Consider the following 27,828-nt stretch of genomic DNA (forward strand, 5'->3'; position numbering starts at 1 on the left):
CTGACTCAGCTTCTCACAGAAAATCCTGAGAACCCAGATGGTGATACAATACCTACACGGGACTTCCCTCAGCAATCTGGACTATGACTTTCATCCTCTCCTTGCACCTCTCAAATTTTCTTTGAAAGCAAGTAATACCAACCTTGGGAGGGGGGTGGTGAAATAACGGAGTAACTACTTGTGCTCACGCACACTGAAGACAGAAGTTGAAAGCAGTCCCTCAGATTAGGTTGCTCACTGAACCATTCAAGTTTATATGTGAGGGGGTAATTTCTCCTTCACAATGTTCCTCAATTATGTAGTCAAACCTCCTTCTAACAGAGATTTCCCAACCAGTGCCAAGTGGTGTTTCAGGCCGTGCTCTCACCTTCATCATCTTTGGGACACAGCTCACAGGGGTCCCCCCAGCCCTCTCCTGGCATCTTACTGCAGCAGCACTTGGCCTTTGTGGTGTTGAAAGCTTTGGGGACGGAACACTTTCCATTTTCAAAGTTAGTGAAGCAGAAGCTCTGGCGAGTATCTATTTAGGAAAACAGAATCACAGCCTCCTTACCGGTCATTTCAAAAGACGCAATCATTTGTATAGAGTTGTTTCTGACAGAACTTTCTCATGGGCTGAACACCTGCAGATTAGACTAGCAGTTCAAAGACAGGTCTGGGCCCTGGCTGGGTGGCTCAGTGGATAGTGTTGACCCACGCACCACTGTAGGTTGTGGGTTCGACCCGCTGTCAGGGCATATACAAGAAGCAATCAGTGAGCGCACAACTAAATGGGACAACTAAATGAAACAACTAGTTTATGCTTCTCTCTCTCTCTCTCTCTCTCTCTCTTTCTTTCTTTCTTTCTCACTCTCTCTCCTTCCCTTTCCCTCTCTCTCAAATCAATGGAAAAATTGAAATAAAAAAGGTCTAGAAATCTTCAACTGATTATTTCATTTGCCAATTTCAGTTGACTTATCCATAAAATTTTATTTAATTATTTAAGATGATTAAAATATTTTTATAGTGTGCCTGGGAAGTTTGAGAAATTATGCTCAATATTAAAATGATTTTCAGATCTCTTTTTCCACCATTACGTTGTTGCCTACAAAAACCAATGGTGGTAACTTTTGGTTAAACCACATCAAAAACAATTCATATATGATTGCACAAACAGATCTATGCCAACAACAAAATGAGAGTAAAGCAACATTTTTAACTTACATGATGTATTTGCCATAGACGTGTACTTTGTAGTGACAAATACTAGTATGATGGTTTACCGTCTAACTTTGAAGTTTCCAATGGTGAATTATGACCGAGAAGTCATTTCAAAGCTTACCAAAGCACCTCCGTCCATTGTCAGACAGCACAAAGCCAGGGGGGCAGATGCACTGGAAGCCCCCAGGAGTATTGGTGCAGGAACCAAACAGACAGATGTTGGGATCTTCATCACATTCATTTATATCTGCAGAACCAGCAGGATTTGTTACTTTAATCACACCAGTACACTGTTTGATATTCAAAAGAAATGATTTGTTCATACTACAACAGTCAACTAGCCATTGCATATTTAATCTGAAACAAAAGATTACCTGATGTAAATATTTTACTTATTCTTTAAAAGTAAACTGTTCTTGCTTAAAAATCAGATTCTATCCAGTTGCAACGAACCGTGTGTCCCAGACTCCCAAGTCAATTTCTAGCTCCCTGCACTTGATCGTGTATGTACGTACATCCACCTGCCTTCCTGACATGACCAGTTCAACGTCCTACACGGCTGCAAGCTTGAAGGCTCCCCTTCTCTGGTGCACCTCTCCACAGCCTAAGCTGGGATCCTGGAGTTTCCTTAAGTCCTCACCCTGACCTTTTAACCTGCATGTGCAAGCAGCAGGAGGTCTATCAATTCTGCTCCTCTGGACCTTCAAACACAGTATCATTTGCCCCTGGGATTACTTTAAATCTCCTAACTGACTGCAGCATCTCACTCTCTGCTCTTCAAACTGCCACCAGGGCTGTCTTTCCAAAACATCTGTTTGATAATCTGTGCCCATGGAACTGGAAGGGCTCAAGACATGTTTTGAGAATTTTATCATTCCCACCTCACCCCAGAATGGTTCCTTAAAAGAAAAAAAAATAATTCCTTACCAATGATGTTTGGCTTTTTTTCATTGGAGGTGATTATTTAATGGGTTATTTTAACTACATGAAGAAATGTTATAAAATTCCAGGCACATTAGAATGCAAGCTCCACGAGGACATGTCTTTCTGTCTATCTGTCTGGATCACTGATTCCCACACAGCTTAGTCTAGCAGAGTGTCTGGCACATACTATGTTCTCAATTTCTCTCTGCAGGGTTTTCATGAGTGAACTATATTCCATCCTTCCTGAAAAAAAACCTGTCATGCTTCACACAGTCTGCAGGACCAAGTTCAATCTTCCGAGCCGGTTATTCAATGCCCTTTATGACACTTGTGTTACCTGTGTCTTCAAGTGGCCACCTCTGTTCTGTTCCTTTCTCTCTTTAGTAAAGTCCTATCTAATATTTAAGAGCCACTTCGAATGTCAACAACGCTTTGTGATGAGCTTCCTTGACATGTCACCTGTCACCACTACCATCATTATCCACAGCCTCTCACTCTGCTCCCACATCCTGAACATACCTCCAGTATAGTGTCTCTCAATCTTTATAAAACAGGGTTAACTACAAATATGCCTGTTTTGTTAGGCAGTAAGCTACCCGAAGGCAAGGACTGTATTCCAGCACCTGAAAGGTGTATATTCACTGTAATGTCCATTGTATGTTGGAATAGATTTGTGTGTGAGTATACTCATGTAAACATATGTGTTTGGTTGTGAGTTTGAGTATATATTATAGTTATTTCAGGAAGTATTTCTTCTGGGAAAAATCAGTAGAAAGAGATTCTGGTCTGAAGAAAATATTCTTTTAGTGATGTAAGTTAAATAAAAACAAATTTTTCAGAGATGCAAAATAGTGACATTGCTAACAGTGAAGAAAGTAAAAATACTTCTCAAGTATAATTAAATGTAATTGAATCACAGATGTTTTTCACTAAAGGAAAAGGTAGCTAAATCTTTTGACACAAAGAAGCGTATGTATTTATATTTCTGTCCTAATGAATGACACACTGCTACTGTTATTGCCCCACAAAGGGATGGGCCACAGGGATACTGAAGGACTGGAATTAAATATGGATAAAGAAAAATAGAAAGGATCTTAAATATCTCAATAAATTTCTTACTAAAGGGCTTCTATTATTATTTATTACCTTTACGTATTAACAGCCCTAGACAGTCTTATAATGAACTATATAAATCAGAAAGAAGAGGGAAAAGATATAAAGACCAAATTGGAATGACGAGGAATAGCCATTAGATGTACTTATATGGTCTGAAAAGTAGTGAAATTTGATAAAGTAAACTGTTTCCTTCAATTCTGTCTATATGTCTCTTGAATGTAAACAGTAGAGCTACATGGAATATTCTGAAAAAGTGAATAACTCAAAGGCAAAAAAACCCAAAACAAAACCTTAGCAATCCCTGTAAGATTCTGGTGCTTCTGAATTTCAACAAGACTGTAGAAAATAATTTGTATAAAAGTGAAATAAAGTAACTGTAAAAAGGTCAGCCTTCATTATATCCACCAGGAAATTCTGGGACCCACTTGTGATGTGGTTACAATGTTCTTGTAAGCTGGAAGAATTTCAATAGAAAAACATCTGTTATGACAAATGGATTAATATTTTCTGTTTTGACATGAGGCCTTCCAAGGAAAAAGAAATGTCTCAATAGCACTGTCAAGATTTTCTGCTTCACATTTCTAGGACTCTGGACACCTTTAATAGCCTTTTAAAATTTGGTTGCCAAAGATTACAATTTTTGTAGACCCACTTAAAAGTTCAGTAGAAAGTCTCTGTTGGCATTTGTAAAAAAGATTAGATCTAGTATACTGAATATTCTTTTACTAGTATAAGAGTTCTGTTAATGAAAAATCCCACATCCCTAAATTCTGTATTCCCACCACTCTACCTTCAAATCATTTGTGATGATTCAATAAGACAGATGCAGGCAGCTGTATGTTTAACTCCTTGGGTCAGCATGCTTGCAGTGGTTTGGAGTTAGCAGACTTCCACAGACACTGCACCAGGTCTTATTACACTGAACAGCTCGGGGACACAGAATAAATGTTAGCCTTACCAATGCAGTTCTCACTCTTTACTTCATATCCCGGGGGACAGATGCACCTGAAGGATCCCTCCAAATTCTGACAGGTACCAGGAGAACAAGAGCCGGGAAGGGCTACACACTCATTAGTATCTTTAAAGATAAAGAAGAGAAAAATTATTCAAATATGAGATAGTTGTTGCCAAGTGATATTAACACGAATTCAGCTTGGGCCCTCTGATCTGCCAGATCACTATGGACAAACACACCCTGAGATGCTCTTTTCACATCTTGGGTATTACTTATTGGACAAGAAGCTAAACTCCTTGTTTTGGTTTCTTTGTCTACTTTGACTGAGACATGAATAACTTCAAGCTCTGTCCTGATAAAAACACTACACATGAGTCATTTCCAATTATTGGTTCATTATTTATAAGGAATATTTCCCATGATATCTTAACTTGATCATGTGATCAGATGATTAAATGAAACGTGAATAAGTCCTTAAGTAGGGATGGAAGGGGGAAGTCATTTATAAAACAAAACACCATAAAGACTGTTTATTATTTAGATACTTACCTATACAGTTCTTGCCATCTGGAGTAAGTTCATAACCTTCATTACATAAACACTTGAAGGAGCCAATTTCATTAAAACACCGTCCATTTCTGCACACCTGACCAAAAAAGGAACTGCACTCATCTATGTCTGTGAGCAAACAGGAGGAGTTGGTTAGCTTTTCAGATAGAGCAGTCACATGTATATTGCACTACAAGTTGCTACTTAAAAGCACATTTATTGGTACAGAAACCCTAGGTGTACAAAAACCCTACACTGCAATTTCTCAACACAGAGAAAAGGCTTACGTCATAAGTATCATGTGACTTATAAGGTCACATAGAGCCCAACTGCAGTTCAACCACAAGGGCACATTTTTGATATTAATATAACTCAGAAATTTAAAACCAAATAAAAGTTGAAGGTTTCAGGTGAAACTTTCCATTTCTTTCAATTGAAAAAATATTTCTTTTTTCAGAGGTAGAAGGATATATAAATTTACCTTGACTGCATAGTCTGTAAATGATCTCACCTGGAGATAGGCTGACTACATAAATTCAAAGGACAAATAATGGAGTATATTAAACACAGCAAAATTACATTAAAAAGACTCTAGAAACTGCTGATATGTCTTTCTCACAGAATACAGAATTTCAAAAAATATATGTTCAGTGTGAGGTTTTCAGTTAAGCTTAGGGTTGACTGCATTGGACTAACTTTCTGGGTTGTTTGAAGATTGTATTTCGATCAAAGCCATGCCTGTATCTTTAGTTCTCAGTGGCTGTACAAAGGGTTTGAGAAACTATAAACAAGACAGTGGTAATTGGATACAATGTCCAATTAACTCTAAAAATTTTTCCTAGTTGAAGAATTGTGAAAAATAACACTGCAAGGAACATATGTTGGATTAAATTAGGAAATAGATTTGAGCTGTGATGGTCCCATAATTTGAACCTGAGATACTCTCATATATCTTAGGATCATGGGAATTAAGAGATACTGTTTTAAAGTATCAGCACAGTGCCTGACATATAATAAGTAAAAAGTCCTATCAGTGCTGGTTGTCATTTCTCTTACTATCTCCTCACCTAATACAGGCATCTTCCCTGCTCTCTAGCAATTGTTATTTCAATCAATGTCTGTTAAGGGCAAAGGTGAATATCCTCTACTACACAGAGTAGACAGTTTTATTTTCTGTTAAAAATATAAAACTGGCGACAGATATCAAACAGGCTTATGGGGGCTGATGGGGAAACCTCATTAACACATGCTATTTCTTTTCTTTCCTTTTTTAATTGAGAGGTAAGGAGATAGTGAGACAGACTCCTATATGTCTGGGATCTACCTGGCAACAACCCCCCATCTAGGGCTGATGCTCGGATCAACCCAGCTATTTTTAGCACCTAAGGCTAACGCTCAGACCAACCGAGCCACTGGCTATGAGGTGGGAAGAGACAAAGAAGGGGGAAAGGGAGGGGAAGAGAAGCAGGTGGTCATTTCTCCTGTGTGCCTTGACTGGGAATCAAACCCAGGATGTCCACATGCTAGGCTGAGGCCCTACCCACTGAGTCCATATGCTGGGCCGAGGCTCTATCCACTGTCGAACTAGCCAGGGCCCACGTGCTGTTTCTATGGGCAAGGAATCCCTGGGTTCAAAAGCTGACAAAAGCTTCAAATGTTGACAGAAGCTTCAACACACAATATGTTGTTAAGTTTGAGACTGTCAGTATTTGAATATAAATCAAGAATGGATAACGTTAAGTACTTGCAATAGGCTGAAACAATGACAGGTCTTTGATCCTATCAAAGAGGTAACAATAACCCCAAACCACAGAGCAGTCCCAATACATTTACTATTACCTGTATGGTCTTCTCCCCTGAATTGATTGGTTGATTGACAGAAGTACTCAAAACAGCACACTGTTTTGTGATTATTTATGCCAATACTAAGGGTTTAGTTAACTAGAAATTAGGCAACGATACACATATCTTTTGGCAAACATTTGCAATTTTAATAATACAAATATTTACTTATTCTTCGGTTTTATTTTTTATTTTGGTATATCGTGTTAAATGAAACAGAAGCAGAAATAGACAGTCTGACTAAGCACTTACCCAGGCAATCATTGTTATGAGTGAGTTCAAACCCTGGATAGCAGAGACAGTTATAGGATCCAACAGTGTTTTTACAAGTTCCGTTTCCACACGGATGCCGCTCACACTCATCAACATCTACAAAGAAACATTGGCTCAAAGGCATTAAATCTTTTAACTAGAAAAACATAGCCTATTAAATACATTCACGTGATTTTAACCTACTGATCCACTTAGATTGTTCTCATTCAATACTAGGAACTCATATTTATTTAGTGAAAATAAATACGAGGTAGAGAAAACTCTATATTATAAAATTATTTTTAAAAGTGCCACTTAATGACTCACAGGCACAGTAATACTTAGAATAAGGATAAGCGCCCTGGCCGGTTGGCTCAGCGGTAGAGCGTCGGCCTAGCGTGCGGAGGACCCGGGTTCGATTCCCGGCCAGGGCACACAGGAGAAGCGCCCATTTGCTTCTCCACCCCTCCGCCGCACTTTCCTCTCTGTCTCTCTCTTCCCCTCCCACAGCCAAGGCTCCATTGGAGCAAAGATGGCCCGGGCGCTGGGGATGGCTCTGTGGCCTCTGCCCCAGGCGCTAGAGTGGCTCTGGTCGCAACATGGCAACGCCCAGGATGGGCAGAGCATCGCCCCCTGGTGGGCAGAGCGTCACCCCTGGTGGGTGTGCCGGGTGGATCCCGGTCGGGCGCATGCGGGAGTCTGTCTGACTGTCTCTCCCCGTTTCCAGCTTCAGAAAAATGCAAAAATAAAAAAAATAAAAATAAAAAATAAAAAATAAAAAAAGAATAAGGATAAGCAAGCAGCCCCTTAGTGGAGCTGTTTTAATTAGTAGGAGTTTGCTTGTAAATTGCAGGGAAACTAGTCTTTGAAACACTAAAAGAGTTTTGGTCTATTAATATGCATTGTAAACACTCCCCCAGACACTGATAAGCCTTAATTTAATCAGCACAACAAAGATAAACTTTAGATTCTTCGATTTTATGAATTAGTGGAATCCAGACTGAAGAAGTCAATTAGAATTCAGTATGATTAGCCTTCAAAAAAAAATAAAATTTAAAAAGATATTTAGAAAGGTCATTTTCATATAACAGAGCAGATCCTAGGCTATGAATTCCAGGCCGTTGAAACTTCTACCGTAAAAAAAGATACTGGTCTTTAGGAAGGAAGCTTTGTTTAAGAGGAGCATTACCAAAGGGCCCAGCTGACTTTTACCATGGATGAACTGTTAGAACTGAGGGCAGACTTCTCCACTGGTGTTTCTGAATCATAAATCTCGTATTTTTTAGCAAATCATATTTTCTGTCTGACAGTACAGCCAGGAGGAATGTGTATCAGCAAAAATTATCAGAAAGATCATGCAAATAGGGCCAAGTCCTCTATTTGTCCTTGGCACAGGTATCTTCTGAAGAACCTTCCTACCACCAAAGGACAAATCCACAGGTGGGGAGCCCTTAGAAAGCAACAGGTGAACGGAGTTTTCGTAATAGCCTTCGTTGCATGGTTACACCATAAAGTAATGTAGTTCTGCAGAACTGACTTTACTCTTCACATAGATAGTATATTGAATATGAAAAGAGCAGATGCACCACTTGAGCTCTTCTTAAACTGAGAATGTGTTAATTATAAACAGCCAAGTTATACTCTGATTTTTCTGCTTCAAATACAAAGCCCGGATGAGCTCTTTCTGCAGATAGAGCCAGTGGCTGACATCAGATTTACAGTTACGCTGAGCTCCAAGGCATCCAGCCCATCTATCTGCTTTTGGAATCGAGAGTGATATTAATCAGCTCAGCAAGTATTTACTGAACATTCTTATTGCTTAACTAACCATCACATTAGCTTCTGTCATTTCTAAAACATTGTTTTAAGAGTTAAAACACAAAAGAAGCAGATAAATCCTATGTATGCAATAATTTTAGGGAGGGTAGTGTATGCAGGTATGGAGATGCATGCAAATCTATTCATTTCAATACTGTCGCTCTTATTTACTTCCTTGCATTCTTGCATTTGAAAAGGCTTTCTTGAATGGTAAGGGGGTGGTGGAGGGGAGCTGGTCTGTAGTGACTTCCACATAACCCTGCATGTCCCAGAGTCCAGGTTACGCATGTGAAAGTCATCTGGGGAAAAAGGCTGTGAACACTGAACCCAGGGGCATATTGGGATGTGTCCCTACTTGCAAATTTTCCATTGATCGAAACCATAAACACTTTGACACTTACTTTTTGCAAGATTGTTTCCGATAAAGACATGTTAATTTGGCAAGTGAGCAAATGGTAATCTCTTCTGGACGCTCAGCTCCATTTAACACCCCCCCCCCTCCCGGAACTAATGTTCTCCTCTTACCCATGCACATGGTCTGGTCCTGAGAAGCCTTAAAGCCATTGTGGCAGATGCACTGGTAACTTCCTTGCAAATCGACACACAGCCCATGACTGCAAACATTAGGAATTTCTAAACATTCGTTGCGATCTAAAACAAAAATAAGACACATTACACATATCTGATTTTTATTAAGATTCTTTCACTTTTTCACAGGCATGTTTCTATAATCTGCTCTTAATTATTACACATAGGCTGAAAATGAACCATGACAACAGCTGACTCAAAATAAAGCAAGGTTTTAAAGTATCCGAGGCCCTGGCCAGTTGGCTCAGTGGTAGAGCGTCGGCCTGGCGTGCAGAAGTCCCGGGTTCGATTCCCGGCCAGGGTACACAGGAGAGGCGCCCATCTGCTTCTCCACCCCTCCCCCTCTCCTTCCTCTCTGTCTCTCTCTTCCCCTCCCGCAGCGAGGCTCCATTGGCGAAAAGATGGCCCGGACGCTGGGGATGGCTCCTTGGCCTCTGCCCCAGGTGCTAGAGTGATGCTGGTCTCGACAAAGCGACACCCTGGAGGGGCAGAGCATCGCCCCCTGGTGGGCAGAGTGTCGCCCCTGGTGGGCGTGCCGGGTGGATCCCGGTCGGGCGCATGCGGGAGTCTGTCTGACTGTCTCTCCCCGTTTCCAGCTTCAGAAAAATACAAAAAAAAATAATAATAATAAAAATAATAAAGTATCCGAGTCTCTTTCTTTTAAAATCAAGCAATTTTTATATGTTGATCAGTATCTCGAGGATATTATTTTATTTTCAGTCCAATCCTAGTTAAACCCACTGATGAGACCTCTGTTCTGAACAAAATAATCTAATATATGTGGTGAAATAGGTTCAATGTCACTAAATTGATTTACTAAGAAAATGTTTTCAAATTATCTTTGAAAATAACTTTTGATAGAAAAACATAGACACTTGTTCAGTGAAGGAAATCTAAAGAACGCCACACTCAGTGCCGAAGAATGAAATCAGCCTCCTTCTTACCAACGCAGGCTCCGTTGGGTGAGAGTTTGAAGCCGGCGGCGCACTCGCAGCGGTAACTGCCGGGGCTGTTGATGCAGTCCGCGTTCCGCTGGCAGAGATTATCGCCATTGCTGCACTCATCGATATCTGGAAGAGCAGCAATTTCATTTTTATGATTTCATTATTGTATTAGTACTTCATTTAACCATTTGATGATTGACTCCTAAGTACTGAGAAAGAAACTGTAAAAAGTCAGAGAGCTCGATGCGGGGGCGCAGGGGGGGGGGTAAAGGGTGTTATATTGAGTGGAACACTTGAAACCATATCAACACAAGAAATTAAAATTAAAAAAGTCAGAGAGCTAAAACCGTTTATGTCCAGCAAACTTATCTGGATAAAGGTCATGCATCATTCAGATTACCTTCACAGACCAGGAGTAAGTCATTGTAACTGAATCCTGTAGGGCATTCACAGCGGAAACTGCCAATCTGGTTGATACACACACCATTTGCACAGATGCCTGGAATCTCTTTACATTCATCAATGTCTGAAATTGAACAGATTTGATCAAATACATATGGTCCTGCTTAATGTACTTACCATAGCACCTTGAATAATGCTATGTGTACACTTGGAAGAGGACACACCCAGTGGCCCAGAAATCAATTCTATCCTGGTATGAATTGATTGTGTGCTCATGAAAGCATATAGACCGTGAAATACATTATTTCCTTTAAATAGTGATGGAAGAATCTAAGGAGCTGATAAAACATACCAAGTACTTTTAGTATCAATGTAGCAAACGAACTTCCTACGGAATCACACCTCTTCTTCAAGTTCCATGTCAGGCTCCCCTAACTGCTGCTATGTTTTCTTAATTTTACATACTTTTCAATATATGAATTGATAATGGAGACTTAAAAGTACATTAGTTTTATAATATTGAAAAAGAAAAATAGAATGAGCAATAGAAAGTGCATTTAGAAGGAAGTACTTGTAAATTAATAATCTTGTAAATTTATTAGTAGATAAGTAGAAAGGGATACAGGAAAAATATACCAAAAACTTAAACATACATGTATGAAAATAGCAACTAAAGGTTAAATTACGGAGGGTCTTTAGAGTCATGTAATATAATATTCATGAATAATAAAACTATAATTATAGCTTGATATGTTCACAATTTTGAGATACTTATGTAAGCATTATAACTTAATCACCAGACATGCTGATAGAGTAATACCATTAATACTTGTTTCCAGTCTGTAAACATGTTCTCTCTTTCTTGTTTAACTATATTAGTTCAGAATCCAGGTTTTTACATTTTATGGTACTTCAAACTTTAAAAACATTGAATTTTTTAAAAATGATATATATCTGTATTAAAATAAGCTTAATATAAAAAACTCACCAACAGCTTTTCCTGTATGAATGTCAAAGGTAAATCCAGGGATATTTCCACATATGGTTTTAAAGTCAGCTTTAAAATACAAACAAACCAAATTTATTCTTAAAATTCCCAAACTCATTCAAAATAACATTTTACAGAGTACTACTTTCACTGTCAAATATACGTATCTTACTCATAACCAGGCATTTTACTTTCAATTATATTTATTTGATAATACCTGCTCCTGGATTCAAGGATTCTTTACCATTATTATTATTGTTGTTGTTATTATCACTAATTTTTACTGCTCTGTTACTAGAATATAAACCACTACAAGATTCAAAATGTCTACATTAGGCACATAATTTTTTTTTTTTTTTGTATTTTTTCTGAAGTGAGAAGCAGGGAGGCAGAGAGACAGACTCCTGCATGCGCCTGACCAGAATTCACTCGGCATGCCCACTGGGGGTGTTGCTCTGCCCATCCTGGGCATTGCTTCATTGCAACTAGAGCCATTCTAGTGCCTGAGGCGGAGGCCATGGAGCCATTCTCAGCGTGGGCCAACTTTGCTCTAATGCAGCCTTGGCTGCAGGAGGCAAAGAGAGAGATAAAGAAGAAGGAGAGGGGGCGGGGTGGAGAAGCAAATGGGTGCTTCTCCTGTGTGTCCTGGCCGGGAATCGAACCCGGGACTTCCACACTGGGCTGACGTTGTTCCACTGAGCCAACCAGCCAGGGCTGTCATATAATTATTTTTCTTTTGAGAAGCAGGACTTTAAAAATGATCCAATTGATGTAGACTGAAAATCAGATTAGAGTATAAATTTGAAAAGGGATTATGTATTGCACAAAGGCACAGGCATAAAAATTTTTGTAGCAGTTAAATAGGTTAATAATCAATACTGAATGAGATATCAATTTTGTCTTTTTTTTTAAACATAAATGTCTATATGTTAAAACATGAAACTTGAGGCATTTTAACAATACATCATAGAATAAAATAGAGACTGGAAGAGTTACTCTTACCCATAATTCACCAAACAAACAGAAATTAAAACTAATTCTAACTTTTAAGAAGAAGGTTGGTTCTGCATCACAAGTGAGTAAAATTCTTGAAAAGATAATTAGGAAAAACATACACAACATACTATCCTAAGTAGTATCAGGGGAGGGTCTTTGTACATTTCATCCACTGATATCCACCACGCATCCAGAACATATGGAGAGGTACATAATATATAGATGCTCAGTTGGTTTCTAATTGCCTAGCAATGTGCAACCTGTAATTTATTTACATCCTCATTTAATCGTCACTGTAACCATATGAATTAGGCACTGTAGTTATTTATTTATTATTCCTATTTTACATTTGAGAAACCAATTTCAGAAAGGATAAATAATCCATATAAGGTCAGCCAATAAATAGCAGAGCTTCAATTTAAATATAGACTTGTCTCTCAAGCCTAAGCCCTTAACTTCTTTTTCCAAAAAAAAAAGTGATATTTCATTTCCCAAACCAGTGATTTTCAATTTCTAACTGATGGGAGTTTTTAAATTAAAGGACTGTAAAAATGTTTCTATTTGATTTTTTAAAACAAAACTATGGCAAGATAGGGTTAACAAAATCCATTTACCCACTGAATTTTAGCCACCAAGAAAGACCCCATGTTCCACTTTTCATCAAGACTCTCATTAATTTCATTTTATAATCATATTAAATAAAACATTTTAATACATATACACTAATATCTGGTCAAAATGTATAATCATAATTTCTTATTTGTCCTATTGGATCAACACATAGTAACTAAAATTGTTAAATATGACCGCTTTCCAGGTCATAAAGAACCTGAATAGGCAACAATTTTAAGATAATTTGCTTTTGCTCTTGATCTATTTTCTTTTAGTTTTTCTTTCAAACGAATCTGTGCTTGTAAAAAATATTTTACCATGTAAGATCAGTTCTAATTTCTGCCTAAAAATTTCAGGTAAGTTTGAGGGAAAAAAATACTAAAGACTACTTTGACAAAAAGTTACTTTTATGTAAACTGTGTTCATCAAATTCTTTTCTTTTTGCATTTTTTCAAGGTTGAATTTAAAAAAATACGTATTGAACTTGATAGACTTCCAATTACAAGCCTTTTCACCAAATATTACATCTTCCAGCTGTAGCTCAATGACATTAAGTAGTTATTCAAGAAATATTTGGTCAATGAATTAAGGAATTAAGGAATTAAAATGCACCAGCACTATAAACTTGAACTCTTTAGCAACGGGGTTTATTTTCAGGATCCAGGCTCCTATTCAACAGATAGATCAGAAACTAGAGTTTGAATCCCAAAGAGGGCTTCAGAACGGAACATGTCTGTTTCTAGTACATTTGCTTTTCCTTGACTGTCACCTCTCCGCATGAGGCACCGACTCGGCCCTCAGCGAAGCACGAGCCTGTGTGCTTACCTGTTCCTGGTGTTGGGCACGGTTCACAAGGTTTGTTCCAGGCTTTGCCCACATTGTATGTGCAGCAGCACATCCTCTTTGTCACATTGAAAGGCAACTCATTCTCACAAGTGGTTCCATTGTAGCTTCGGTAGCAAAAGCTTTTCCTCATGTCTACACATAGAAAAACAAACGAGCCAACCAATCGTATCAGCATGCAGCAAACTTTCTCCATTAACACAACTCTAAAAATTTCTCGGTCATTCAGTGGTATCTTAAAAAGAATTCTTTCAGTTGCACATGAATCATTTTTAGGTTAACATCTCTCCTGTTTTTAAAAAAGGGATTTCATTTATAATTTTCTTGGGAAACAAAGTTAATAGATATTTATTTTTATATTTAAAAACATTATTTATTTTAAAAAGTATTACATATTTACATATTAATTTTAAATGTTCTCATTTGTAAAGTAATGCTCACTTTATGTAAGTGGAAAATTATTTAAGAACATGTAATTGTAACATATGATGAAATTTTCTACCTCAGACATGCTTTTTAAATGTAACTAAATTTCTTTTTTAACACTAAAATACAGCATAGTGTACACTTTTTTGACTCTACAGTTGACATACAAAATTACATTAGTTTCAGGTGTACATCATAGTAATTCTACATTTATATACTTTTACGTGTGATTACTGTGATATCTCTCGTAACCATCTGTCACCATACAAAGTTATTACAGTATTATTGGCTATATTCTCTGTGCTGTACATTATAACCCCATGACTTATTTATAACTACATTAAAGAGTAACAAGAAAAATGTAACTATACAGCTAAAGTTTAAAAACATAATACATAGTCATAAGTTTATATGACTTTGAAATATTTAATCCTTCATAAAGATTTAATTTCCAAATTTTATGCAATAATTCTGAGACATAAACATCTTACATGACAAGTAAACAGCTGTGCCCTAATTGATCTCAGAGACCATTACGTACCCATGCAGTTGTGGCCTCCGTTGACCTGCATGTACTCAGGTGGACAAATGCAGGTGTAATTTCCCAGAGTGTTATAGCAAGTCCCAGGCCCACACACACCAGGATGTGCAAAACACTCATCAATATCTAGAGTAGGCAAGAATATCCATCAATTAAGATAGTTTCCCATGAGTTTATATTATTGAAACTACTGAAGAAAGAGTTAAGATGATCCCCAAAATCCACACTTCCACAAAATTCAGAATTTAAAGCAATTACATTGAGAATACTCCAACATACTCATTAACATGAGGTGTGTCTTTCTTTAAAAGAGAATAATCCAATATTTAAAAATATGAATGACTAAAAGAAATAATTTCAAAGTGGTGGGTAAAAGATAATTTTAATGGCACCTATACTTTTTCAAGTGAAATTTCATCTTCTTCAGATTGAGTTGCTTTAAAATCGGTTTTCCTCTTACGTCATTTAAGCTAAATTTTAGTGCCAACTATAAACTGGATCCCGTTAGGTGAGTCTTTATGTTCCTAGAGTCCTTCCACTTAGTACTCATGGAGAGATTCTAGAAGCAGTGTGACTATCATTGTTTTTCTTATTTAATCGTATTTCTTCCAGATGCATTTACCTAACATGTTGCAAAAGATAGGTTACAATGGAAATGTCTACATGTTTAATGTTCCCCTTTAGAAGCCTTCACTGATTCCATAAATAAATACCGATTTGACGCTATAAGATGAATAAGCTATGGACCCTGCCTCAAGAAGGCTCCAGTCTAGTGGGGAGATGGGCCCCTAAAAGGATGACTACAGTGCCAAGTGATAAGTCAGGGGATGGAAGTAAGAACAGCATCTGCATCTCTTTTGAACTTCTTCACAGAGGTCCAGCATGTAGTCCAACATTTAAAATATTGAAAAATATTAATAGTCTCATTCAAGCTTACCTATTTTCCCTATAATCTTAACCAATATTTGCACTAATAACTTATTTTATATTGAATGTTTCCACACTACCCTGGTTTTCCCCATTTGTCTTTAATTAATCCATTGACTCAGAGAAAACCCATAGTAAATTATAGCAAATGAGCTGTGAATTAATTTATCTAGCAATGTTGATATGAAAAAAAAATAACAACAAAGCTATGAACCAGTCTCGACAGATCCTTTGACAGAATGAGAGGACAGAACTTCTTCCCCTGCCCCGATCAGAAAATGTGGTTTAAATATTGTTGTTTTTTTTAGGTACAGATTCACCTCACCTTCACAGATGCGGGTTTCCTCGCTGAGGTAGTAGCCTTGTGGGCACTCACACTGGAAGCTCCCGAAAGTGTTGATGCAGTTTCCTCCCTGGCAGAGACCTGGCAACTCCTGGCATTCATCAATGTCTGCACAAGGGGAGACAGCTCACTTACAACCGAGGCCATCACGAGAGACAAGAGTGACTGTTAGTGCTCTCAAACACGTGACTCCCAGGCGCCCCTGTGAATGCACACTTAGCAGATTTATCCTGACCATGGAGATTCCTGGCTTTGTTAGGGAGCTTTGCTATATAATCTAAGAGGAGGTATAAAGCAAGCTGGAGATGATTAAAGTCGGGGATATCAGTAAATAGAGTTTCTCTGGGGAACAATCAGACATCAGATCACTGCAATGGGTCAGCTCTTTCCGACTTACATGTGGTTATTTAGCATCCTGGTGATTGACTGTCCATCTGTATTTTGCAAAATAATCTTGTTGGGATCACTCCATACTAACTGTTTTACCAGCTTTTTTCTAAAGTAAACTCTTCACCCTGGTTAAACCTCGGTAACAGTTAGAGCTGGACTCACCTTCTAGGATGATTGTGATGGGGTTGGGTCTGAAGCCCTCACCTCCAGGACACAGGGTGTAATATTCAGCTACAAAACAAAGAAAAAGAAGGTATTTTATACCTGCGCCCAAGTGTGTGAGACGATGAACAAGCATTCAGCAATTTCCAGACTCAAAACACACATACTAAGGGACATATCTACATTTTCCTTAGTACTTTTTCAAATACATTTAAAGATTACATTTTACATGAAATACAATCATTACTTTCTAAGTTATAGAGACAGAATATCAAAAACCATTTGTTTTCAATTAAAGAAAGAATTCCTTTGCAGACGATTTTACATCACAACTTTTTTGGTAGTAAATAAAAACTCAAAGACTTGACAATTCACAAGTCTCAACTATGTCCCTACCAGAACATACGTTTCAACTTAAGGCCTAACATTCTCGACTTCAGGAATACAACACAGCTATGAGCCTGAACTGAAACAACCGCTGAGAAGAACCAGGAATGACCTAATTTATCACTGATACCATGGAGAATCAATATTATCACCATTCATATTGGATTGTGGGTAAAAAAATAGTTTTTCTTTTAATCATATCATGAAAAACAATAGGAAGAGAATAATTCAAATTTGTTTTTATATAAAACAGAAATCACTGGTTTCAGTATAATCACTGAAAGTACTCGAAATGTAAAATTTTGGCCCTCACTATTTCTCCCATCCCCAGCAGAAGAAAAAAATTGCAATTAGTCTTTAGCTACCAGTCTGTTCCCTTTTCTTCGGCTCCATACTCACTGCTATTGACAGGTGGGCACGTCTCGCAGGGGTTTCCCCAGGCCTTCCCCAGGGAGCAGCAGCAGGAGGAGCGACTGACACCCACCCCGATTTCGGTGTTGCAGGACAGGCTCCCGTCTCCTCGAGGACCAAACTTCAGGTAACAGTTTCCAACGCGGTTGTCTGCAGAGCAACATAGGAGCTTAAAATTGCCCTTGCCAGAGTCAGAATCTCTTTTTAGAGAACAATCATTCAAATGATGAAATTCAAGTTCTTGTACATTATACAACAGGCTCATTTTCATCCTCAGTCCAAAACAATCTCTTGCACAAGTGAAATCACCTTACTCAACGTTTTAATAAGAATTTTATCCTAACTCAAATTTGTATGCTATATTCTCTTGGCTTTGAAGATACGTACGCCTGAAATGGTCCTGCGAATGCACTTAGCTGTTTGTCAGCAGTCATGCATGAACCTGAAATGTATTCATTTCGTAAAAACTGAGTCCACGTTTCCAACACATCTCTAGTAAGTTCTAGCTTACCATTAATTACTTCTTGTTCTTGCATCATTAAAACACATACCTGAAGAAATTTTTGAAAACTTTGACAGCTCTTAATTTTGTTGGTGAGAGGGCAGCAATTTTCTCTGCTCCACAAATGAACTCATTTTCACTTTTAGATGATCAACATCGATTAGAATCATGAGTACGTTTATTTCTGCATCGCACATTTCCTTCCAACAACTCTTGTCTAAACACCTGGTTTCACCATTTGTCTATCCAAGAACCATACCAATGAAATTTTGAATATGGGAGAAACAAGAGCCTGGGATGAGTCAGGTTCCTGTCAAATATCGCGTGTTGAGTTTCTCATTGACTAAAAGCCAAAAATACCATATTTCCTTTATCTATAGAAATATATTGTTACTCATTTTTTGATTCTTGATTGTAAAAACATTCCAGGATACTGGCCTCTGAAGACTCACAGCCCAGCATTTTAATAAATGATCAATTTCACCATCTTCGTCAGAATCCAGCCTGCAGTGCTGGTCTGTTACATTCATCTTCTGGTACATCTAACAACTATAACATGATTTCCACTGTACATTGTTCTCTTCCTGCCATTGTGGCCAGAAAGTGAAAACTTCTGAATTCTAACTGTGTTTAATAATTGCTCAAAGAAGAGTCAAAATACACTGTTTCCAGTCTTGTTTTATACCTTCTTGAAAGGCGATGTAATCCCTTAGACAACACAATAAGAAAACTGAAAAATGATGCAACAGTGACATTTTATTTCACTATTGTGTCATCATTTTCCACTTTATAATTATATTGTTTTTAGCATCATTGGACATAACTAATGTAATGATAAAATAAAATGGTTCAAAATGAAAGAAAAATAAGATCACTAACATGTCTTAATGTTATCTTAGACTTATAAAAGGGTCCAGTGGATCCTTACGGTATTTGTAACACAGAGTCTTTGTGTTTTGGAAAACCTTTAAGAAATAATAAAGCAATGAAGTATCAATCTACATAAACAAAATTTCTTTAAAGAGAAACTAAACAAAGAAACTGGTCCTATGCTTAAAGTTAGTCTGAGTACTGTAGTTCATTCTCTGCGGGGCTGTCCTGGTCTATACTTCTGCCAATAGAGCAGAGGGTCCTTGGAGGACCATGGGACCAACATTATTCAGCAGAGAATTTGCTTACTCTCTTCCCTCTGCAGTCTTTCTCTTTTTTTAAAAAAAGATTTATTCATTTTTTAGAGAGAGGAGACAGAGAGAGACAGAAAGAGAGAAGGGGGGAGGAGCAGAAAGCATCAACTCCCATATGTGCCTTGACCAGGCAAGCCCAGGGTTTCGAACTGGCAACCTCAGCATTCCAGGTCGACGCTTTTACTCACTGCGCCACCACAGGTCAGGCCCTCTGCAGTCTTTAGAATAGAAAGCACTCAATATTTATTGAACAAATAATTCTGATTGAAAAAGTCAGAACTTGGAGTAGTCATAAACCGTAACTAAATATATTCTCTAAAATTTAAAAAAATATATAAAAATCATGCATAAGTCACAGTGGCAAACATTCCCTCCATATACTGCAAGGTCTAGAAAACTGACTTTGAAGACAGTGGGCAGATTCGTACTGAAGCAAGAATTTTTCTCTCCTTTTTCTTTCTTTTCTTTTCTTTTTTTTTTTGATCAAGAAATTCTCCAGACCATTTATTCCTTTACATAAACACTCACTAAGGTGCAGAGACAGGACAGATGGCAAAAGTTAGACAATTATTTTCTAAAGATCAGAGATGTCAGGAATGTTGAAGACAGATTCTGAACCTTTATTACTGCCTTCTTTGCTTCTCCCCGATCTCCCAACATGCTTTACTGCATTTATTACACTCTTACATGTCCCTATTCCTAAGAGAGAGAAATGTATAATCCATTAGTCCTACCACTTTGGGCTGTCCTGGCCAATGCAGTGAACAGGGGGACCAGCAGCTTAGGACTGTGCCTCAGCTCTGCCATTTGCAAGCTCTGAGGATTTGAACACAGTACATCACCTCTCTAAGTCCTGCTTCCTAAGCCCGTGAGAGGAAGGAGATAGAGCAGATATCTTGAAAATCTGTTTCCAAATATGACTTGACAGATAAACATGATAAAAAATGACCATATAATTTGGTAATCTAGAGTTTCTTAAGGGAAAAGACCCTTAACTTGCAAATTAATTGTAGAAAATACTCAGCATAGTTTATTACCAAGAAAGTTTGAATATTCAGCTCTAAACAATTCTATTTGTTTGTTTCAGATAGTTTTTACTTACCAACACAACCTACACCGGTGGGGTTCAGCTGGAAATCAGGGGGGCAGTTACACTCGTAACGACCAGGCGTGTTGACACATAGGCCATTGACACAGTTTATGGGATCTGCACATTCATCAATATCTAGGACAAACATTTAGAAGGCCCATGTTAAGATTTTTATTTTCTCCATGCCTACTACTGTCCCCCAAAATTTGGTGAATGTTTGGTAAGTTAGTAGATCATTATGAAGGCCTCAGCGCAATGAAATAAAGATGAAATCTTTGTATATCCCTAAAACAGTTTCCATAGATCAATCATATGTATTTATAACATCATTTAATATCCTTAATAGAGAATAATTAAATGTTGGAATTCTGAAGAAAAAAATTATGTCACTATTCACTTAACTAAAATTATATATATATATGTATATATGTATGCATGCATGTACATACAAAATATATAAAGAATGTCTTCCTAGTTTCATGTTAGATACTTAATATTAGGTTGCTTATATAAAAATGGATTAACTCCATTTAAAAATAAATGTATCAGAATGTAATTTTCTGTTTCAAAAACATGTATAACCCATGGCATAGCTAAGCTAAGCAGAAATCTGAGAAATTTTTAAACCTGGCCAAAATATTCATTGCAACTAATACGAACAGAATTAAGCCCTTAACTGGACATACCTGTACAGTTCCCGCCTGTCCTGTCCAATTCATAACCATCATCACAGATGCAATGAAACATCCCAGGCAAATTATTACATGTTCCAAAGACACAAATATTTTGGAAAGAGCATTCATCAATATCTGAAAATTAAAAAAATTGTCACCTCTTGTTTGTAATATTTTGATTTAATAAATTATTTTATCTCTTCAGAAATTCTGTCTTTGTTTTTTGTGACAGAGACAGAGAGAGGAACAATAGGGACAGACAGACAGGAAGGGAGTGAGATGAGAAGCATTAATTCTTTGTTGTGGCCCCTTAGTTATTCATTGACTGCTTTCTCATATGTGCCTTTTCTGGAGGTGTGGGGGTGGGCTACAGCAGAGCAAGTGACCCCTTGCTTAAGCCAGCAACCTTGGGGTCATGTCTATGATCCCATGCTCAAGCCAGTGACTCCGTGCTCAAGCTGGTGAGCCCACGCTCAAGCCAGATGAGCCTGCACTCAAGCCAGTGAGTGACCTTGGGGTTTTGAACCTGGGTCTTCTGTGTCCCAGTTCAACACTCTATCCACTGCACCACTGCCTGGCTAGGCTCTTCAGAAATTCTTATGCAGTAAAAAGTTTTCTTTTTCGGCCCTGGCCGGTTGGCTCAGCGGTAGAGCATCGGCCTGGCGTGCAGGGGACCCGGGTTCGATTCCCGGCCAGGGCACATAGGAGAAGCGCCCATTTGCTTCTCCACCCCCCCCCCTTCCTCTTTGTCTCTCTCTTCCCCTCCCGCAGCCAAGGCTCCATTGGAGCAAAGATGGCCCGGGCGCTGGGGATGGCTCCTTGGCCTCTGCCCCAGGTGCTAGAGTGGCTCTGGTCTCGGCAGAGCAACGCCCTGGAGGGGCAGAGCATCGCCCCTGGTGGGCGTGCTGGGTGGATCCCAGTCGGGCACATGCGGGAGTCTGTCTGACTGTCTCTCCCCATTTCCAGCTTCAGGGGGAAAAAAAAAAAAAGTTTTCTTTTTCTTTGATCAGGTAAATGGCAAGGATATCATCTAATATCATCTAATATCAAATATAAAAGAAGTATTTTATTTTATTAACAGTATTTTAACTGTCTTGGGTCATAATATAGTTAAACAAAACAAAAACTTTCCAAAGGCATAAAATACTACAAAAATTAAATATAAATATGTGAAAGGAATGAGGTGGTAAAAATTAAAGATAAAAACAAATTTAAAAATTCTAATAATTTAATGGAAAGAGATGTTTGTTAAACATCTATAGCATACAAAATACTTAACAATATTTTAAATATTAAAGATATCATTAAGTTTGACTTTTTAAAACTTTTGTTATTCTGTAGTCTGATCTGTTATTAGGTACGTTTAAAAAGGGAAATAACTGGCCTGACCAGGCGGTGGCACTGTGGATAGAGAGTCGGCTTGGGACGCAGAGGACCCAGGTTGGAAATCCGAGGTCGCTGGCTTGAGCAAGGGGTCACTGGCTCAGCTGTACCCCTTCCCCTCGTCAAGGCACATATGAGAAAGCAATCAATGAACAACTAAGGTGCCACAACGAAGAACTGATGTTTCTCATCTCTCTCCCTTCCTATCTGTCTGTGCCTCTGTCTCTGTCTCTCTTGCTAAAAAAGAGTAAAAAGGGAAATAACTGTTTCCCTTAAAGTATGAAATAAGATCATCCCTTGCCCCACATTCTTTAAAAGTTTCATTAAAATAGCTCTACTAAAGTCAGACATTCAGTTTATGAAACTCTTCCATGAGGCTTTAACTCAGTCAATAAATAACACATCACTCCTCATTCATATGAAGATGAAGGCACATTTGTGTGTGTACAGCTGCAGAAATAATCTATATTTCTTTTCATAGGAAAGGGTGAACATTTTATACACAAATTACCTCATATTCTGAGAATGCAGACCAAGCATGTCATTTTAGGCTAGACTATGCAAATCAGGGGTCCTCAAACTTTTTACACAGGGGGCCAGTTCACTGTCCCTCAGACCATTGGAGGGCCGGACTATAAAAAAAAAACTATGAACAAATCCCTATGAATACTGCACATATCTTATTTTAAAGTAAAAAAACAAAACGGGAACAAATACAATATTTAAAATAAAGAACAAGTAAATTTAAATCAACAAACTGACCAATATTTCAATGGGAACTATGCTCCTCTCACTGACCACCAATGAAAGAGGTGCTCCTTCCGGAAGTGCGGCGGGGGCCGGATAAATGGCCTCAGGGGGCCACATGCGGCCTGCGGGCCATAGTTTGGGGACCCCTGATGCAAATCATTCTAAAGCGCCGTCTTACGTCTAAAAAGGTTTCTGGTCAATTAAAATATGATAACTAAGATTAAAATAATGAGTTTCAACTACCTTAGATTTAAGGTATGGGTCAAATTGTGTTTAAAAGTACAACTGATATATAAAGTTCTCTCTTTTTCTGTTGGGGCAATAAACAAAATTATTCTCTTTATATAAATGAATAAAGACTCATTGAGCTAGTGTATCACTGAGTTGTGTTAATCTATAACTGAAAATGAAATTATGCCATTAGCCCTCTAAATATGCATTTTCCTTTTGTATTTTTAAATATATTTTTAAATTAATTAATCATTTATTTATTCATTTTAGAGAAGGGGGGAGTGGCAGGAAGCATCAACTCCCATATGTGCCTTGACCAGACAAGTGCAGGGTTTCGAAGGGACAACTTCAGCATTCCAGGTTGACGCTTTATCTACTGCGCCACCACAGGTCAGGTTGCATTTTAATTTCAAATGGCCTTTATTAAAAAGAAATTTCATTTAAATAATGCCATAGTTATGTAAAATAAGGTTTAAGAGAATTCAGTCTTCCTTTTATAAAGTTGATGTATGCTCAGAAATTCAAACAATACAGGAAAGCATTGATATCAAAGAGAAAAGACAGAAAACAATACAGCAAATAAAATAGTAAAGAGTGAAAGTCACTCCAAAATGCTTCCACCCAAAAAGAACTATCATTGATAAATGTCGTTCCAAATATATCTCTCTGCATATTCAAAGAGTGAAGCTGAAACCATTGTATGCATCAGATCAACTTTATCTCAACAGTTTCTAAAATATTTTCTAATATTAACAACTGATGAAAAACATTAAAATTTTATCATCTTTTGGAATAATTTGAACCGGAATTTGCTAAATTCCATTGGATATAGTAAGTTGAAATACTGCCATCCAATCTCTTCCATTGTCTGGAGACTAATTTTTCCTTAATCCCCACCCTACACGTTTTTCCATTTCCCACCAGGCCACCACTGAATTACTGAACATATTGTGGTTGATCCATGTTGGGTATGGGTAGATTCTGGGATGCACAGAAAAAAATATATGAGATAATAATCAAAATTAAAATCAAATGATTCTTAATGTCAATGAATTCTTACTATATGTCAGCTGTTTTTCTAAATGTTTCATGTGTATTAATTCACTTAATTCTCACAACAGTCACATGAACTATCCTTATTTTACAAATAAGGAAACTAACATATATGAAATAGGTTTCTTTTTGGGGGCTTCTCTCTTCAATTCGTCATGCCTTATCCATTTTAATTAAGACAGCAAAGAGCATTTTCAAAATCAGCATACTCTGTAGGTGTCCTTTCTGCTTGTTCCAACCACAGATTACTCTGAGCTTTTAATTTTTCTTAGTACTTTTATCAAGTCTTATCTAATTTGTGACCAGATTTTTCTGATATTCTTTTTTTGTGTGGCAGAGACAGAGAGAGACAGAGAGAGGGACCGATAGGGACAGACAGACAGGAAAGGAAAGAGATGAGAAACATCAATTCTTTGTTGCAGCTCCTTAGTTGTTCATTGATTGCTTTCTCATATGTGCCTTGACCGTGGGGCTACAGCAGACCAAGTGACCCCTTGCTCGAGCCAGCGACCTTGGGCTTAACAAGCTGGCAACCTCTGGGTCTCGAACCTGGGTCCTCCGCGTCCCAATCCAACACTCTATCCACTGAGCCACTGCCTAGTCAGGCTCTGATATTCTTGATATTTTATGATATTCCTTGCATTTGTTTTTTCTAATTAGGGCATTTCATATTTGCAAAGGTTATTTGGTTTTATAACTCAAACTCATCTGTATATGAATTGTGCCTTCACAATAGTTTCTTGAATTCGATTTCCTTCCCTTATTCATAATGAACTGCCTAATAAAAAAATGTAATGCATTCAAAAAAACTCAAATATAATTTGTGACAGTATTAACAGATATTGTACAATGAACGAGAAGAAAATTAGCACTCATATATGCTTCCAACTTATTTGTATTGTTTGCCTTATAAATATTTATGAAATTTACCACAATCTACAGCATTTAATTCTAATTCTTCACTTTAAGGAATCAGTAATGTTTTACCTACATCTTCTTCATTTATTTCTTGATTGGCTGTGTTTCATTGCTGATAAGATTTTTTTTTTTTTACCCATGAAGGGAGAGCCCACAGATGTTTTCTTTCTGCATTATTTCATATGTGAGAATATGTCTATTGTCTTTATAGTTAACTAGCCAATTAACTAGCGGCTGAGGTTTAATATTCTTCAGTTACATGTGCCCTCAGAACTTTGTGGGCATCATTGTAGTGTCTTTTGGTACTGAATGTTTCTGTTTCATTCATGAATTGCCTTTTCTATTCAGTATCTGAAAAATTCTTTTCTATGACTTGTCAACAAAAGTAATAAGGCTAAGTCTCTGTATCATGATTTACCCTTTCTTGTACATTCAGTTCTTCTATTTCAGGAAGATGTTTGGTTATTTAGTATTGTTTTCTTTCTTTCTTTCTTTTTTATTCAGTAAGAGGAGGAGAGGCAGAGGGACAGACTCCTAGGGGGCAATGCTCTGCCCAACTGGGGCATTGCTCTGTTGCTCAGCAACTGAGCTCTTCTTAGTGCCTGAGAAGGAGGCCATGGAATCATCCTCAGTGCCTAGGGCCAACTCACTCTAATTGAGCCTTGGCTGCAGAAGGGGAGGAGGAGGAGGAGGAGGAGGAGGAGGAGGAGGAGGAGGAGGAGGAGGAAGAGAGAGAGAGAGAGAGAGAGAGAGAGAGAAAGAGGAGGGGTGGAGATGCAGATGGGCACTTCTCCTGTGTGCCCTGACTGGGAATCAAACCCAGGACATCCACATGCCAGGCCAATGGTCTAGCACTGAGCAAACTGGCCAGGGCTTTAGTATTTTTTTTCTAGTCAATATTTTGGGGTGCTTCAATTCAGCGACATTATTATTCTTATGTTTATGGTCTTTGTCTTTTCTCTAATAGTGTTAATTTCTTTCTTTCCCCTTCACTGCCATTATCTCAAGTCCACTCCCTATGCTAGTAATTACATTTTCATTTATCTCTACTGTTCTTTGCTGCTTCTATTTAATAGTTCTATATATAAATGTGCTGCATCGGTCTTCATTTTTTATTTCCCTTGACACTGCAATCTTCCTCTTTGTCTTTTTTTTCCCCTCTTTGTCTTTTATCCTTTCTTGTTTTTATAATTTCTTTGAATTTGTCTAATTATATTTTATTAATGTTATCTATTATGGCACAAAGTACCCATGGAAAATTGTCCCTCGGACAGTTTTCTGCTACTCTGGACCGGTTTGTTATCTGCTTTTTGAATGTTCTTTTGTTGTTAATTCCTTAGGATGCCTGCAGAGCTGCCATTGTTTGCATCAGTCTGTACGCGCATTGTTTCATCAGCTCTTTCAAGAGTTGTTCTCTACTTTGATACAGTTTAGGTAGAGTTTCTTGACATCTCCTTTCTTTATCTGGGCTTTATTTGAAAGACACCTTGGTGTTTGGGTTTCATTAAGGCTTCTATTTTATAGCCCGACTTTTCATAAAGTGGGAGAACAGTTCCATAAGGTGGGGATCGGGGAACTGTGGATGGGAAGAGCTCCACGGGGCTCTGAGTGCTCTTTGTTGATGAACATGGCCTATGAGCTCTCTTCAGACATTGTACTAAATAGCCCGTACCCAGGTTCTGTCAATCTGATGTCGTCCTAAGCAGTCCCTTAGGCGGCTCCTCCAGGTTTTGTACTCTCCCATTTTGTTGGGGAATACTGAGAAATGCCCAAGTTAGCCATTTTTGGACTCTAAAAATGCTAAGAATTGGCGGTAAAAAACAGATGCTGAGTGAATAATGGTGATCACAGGGTCAATTCAAAGGGGCATATATTTATAAGATGGAGAGACATCAAGGAATTAAATTAGTAAATTCAAAAGAAACTGTCTAGATGAGTCAGCTAAGACAAAAACAAGGAGAAACAGGCACAACCATTAAAGTACACTTTTGGGATTTCAAAGTTGGCATTTAGCTAAATGAAGCAGAGGGTTTAACTGAAGGTGAATTACATGTGTGCCACTCCCAGTTACCCTGGCCATTGGTGGTAATGACATATTATGAGAAAACATGTGATGAAGTACATTAAATAGGAACTACTTAATATCAACTTGGAGGAGGTCTGGGAAAAGTTTTGGAAGGTCTAGTGTCTTTATGCCTTAAAGACAAAATTACAAAGAGGAAATTCTGTACTATGTATGAGGAATTAACTTTGAAATTTTATGTTGGCAGAAGTGTCTGCCTACTGCTTACTTATTCCTTTTCCTACTAACTCTTGTCAAGCTGACATGGGTAATAAATCATGTAATTCCATAACTGTACTGACTCACATTTCCTACTAACTGGCTTCAGCGCTTAGGAGAAACCAGAACTGGGAAATAAATGAAGC

At 37.9% G+C, this 27,828-nt stretch overlaps 1 protein-coding gene across 1 annotated transcript in view; it reads right to left on the reverse strand.

The window, feature by feature from the left end:
- The window catches only part of FBN2 (fibrillin 2), a 275,158-nt gene that overhangs the window by 35,920 nt on the left and 211,410 nt on the right, over positions 1-27,828 (reverse strand). The window contains exons 35-50 of the mRNA XM_066383650.1: positions 21,079-21,201; positions 20,405-20,527; positions 17,605-17,766; positions 16,819-16,887; positions 16,249-16,374; positions 14,997-15,122; positions 14,012-14,164; positions 11,579-11,647; positions 10,589-10,714; positions 10,189-10,314; positions 9,182-9,307; positions 6,839-6,955; positions 4,745-4,873; positions 4,199-4,318; positions 1,322-1,447; positions 368-520 (exon numbers count right to left, since the gene is read on the reverse strand). Coding sequence (XP_066239747.1) covers positions 368-520; positions 1,322-1,447; positions 4,199-4,318; positions 4,745-4,873; positions 6,839-6,955; positions 9,182-9,307; positions 10,189-10,314; positions 10,589-10,714; positions 11,579-11,647; positions 14,012-14,164; positions 14,997-15,122; positions 16,249-16,374; positions 16,819-16,887; positions 17,605-17,766; positions 20,405-20,527; positions 21,079-21,201 — 1,974 coding nt within the window. The remainder of the gene's footprint in view (positions 1-367; positions 521-1,321; positions 1,448-4,198; positions 4,319-4,744; positions 4,874-6,838; positions 6,956-9,181; positions 9,308-10,188; positions 10,315-10,588; positions 10,715-11,578; positions 11,648-14,011; positions 14,165-14,996; positions 15,123-16,248; positions 16,375-16,818; positions 16,888-17,604; positions 17,767-20,404; positions 20,528-21,078; positions 21,202-27,828) is intronic.

Source organism: Saccopteryx leptura, chromosome 4 (genome assembly GCF_036850995.1).
Source record: "Saccopteryx leptura isolate mSacLep1 chromosome 4, mSacLep1_pri_phased_curated, whole genome shotgun sequence".
NCBI classification, from domain to species: Eukaryota; Metazoa; Chordata; class Mammalia; order Chiroptera; family Emballonuridae; genus Saccopteryx; species Saccopteryx leptura.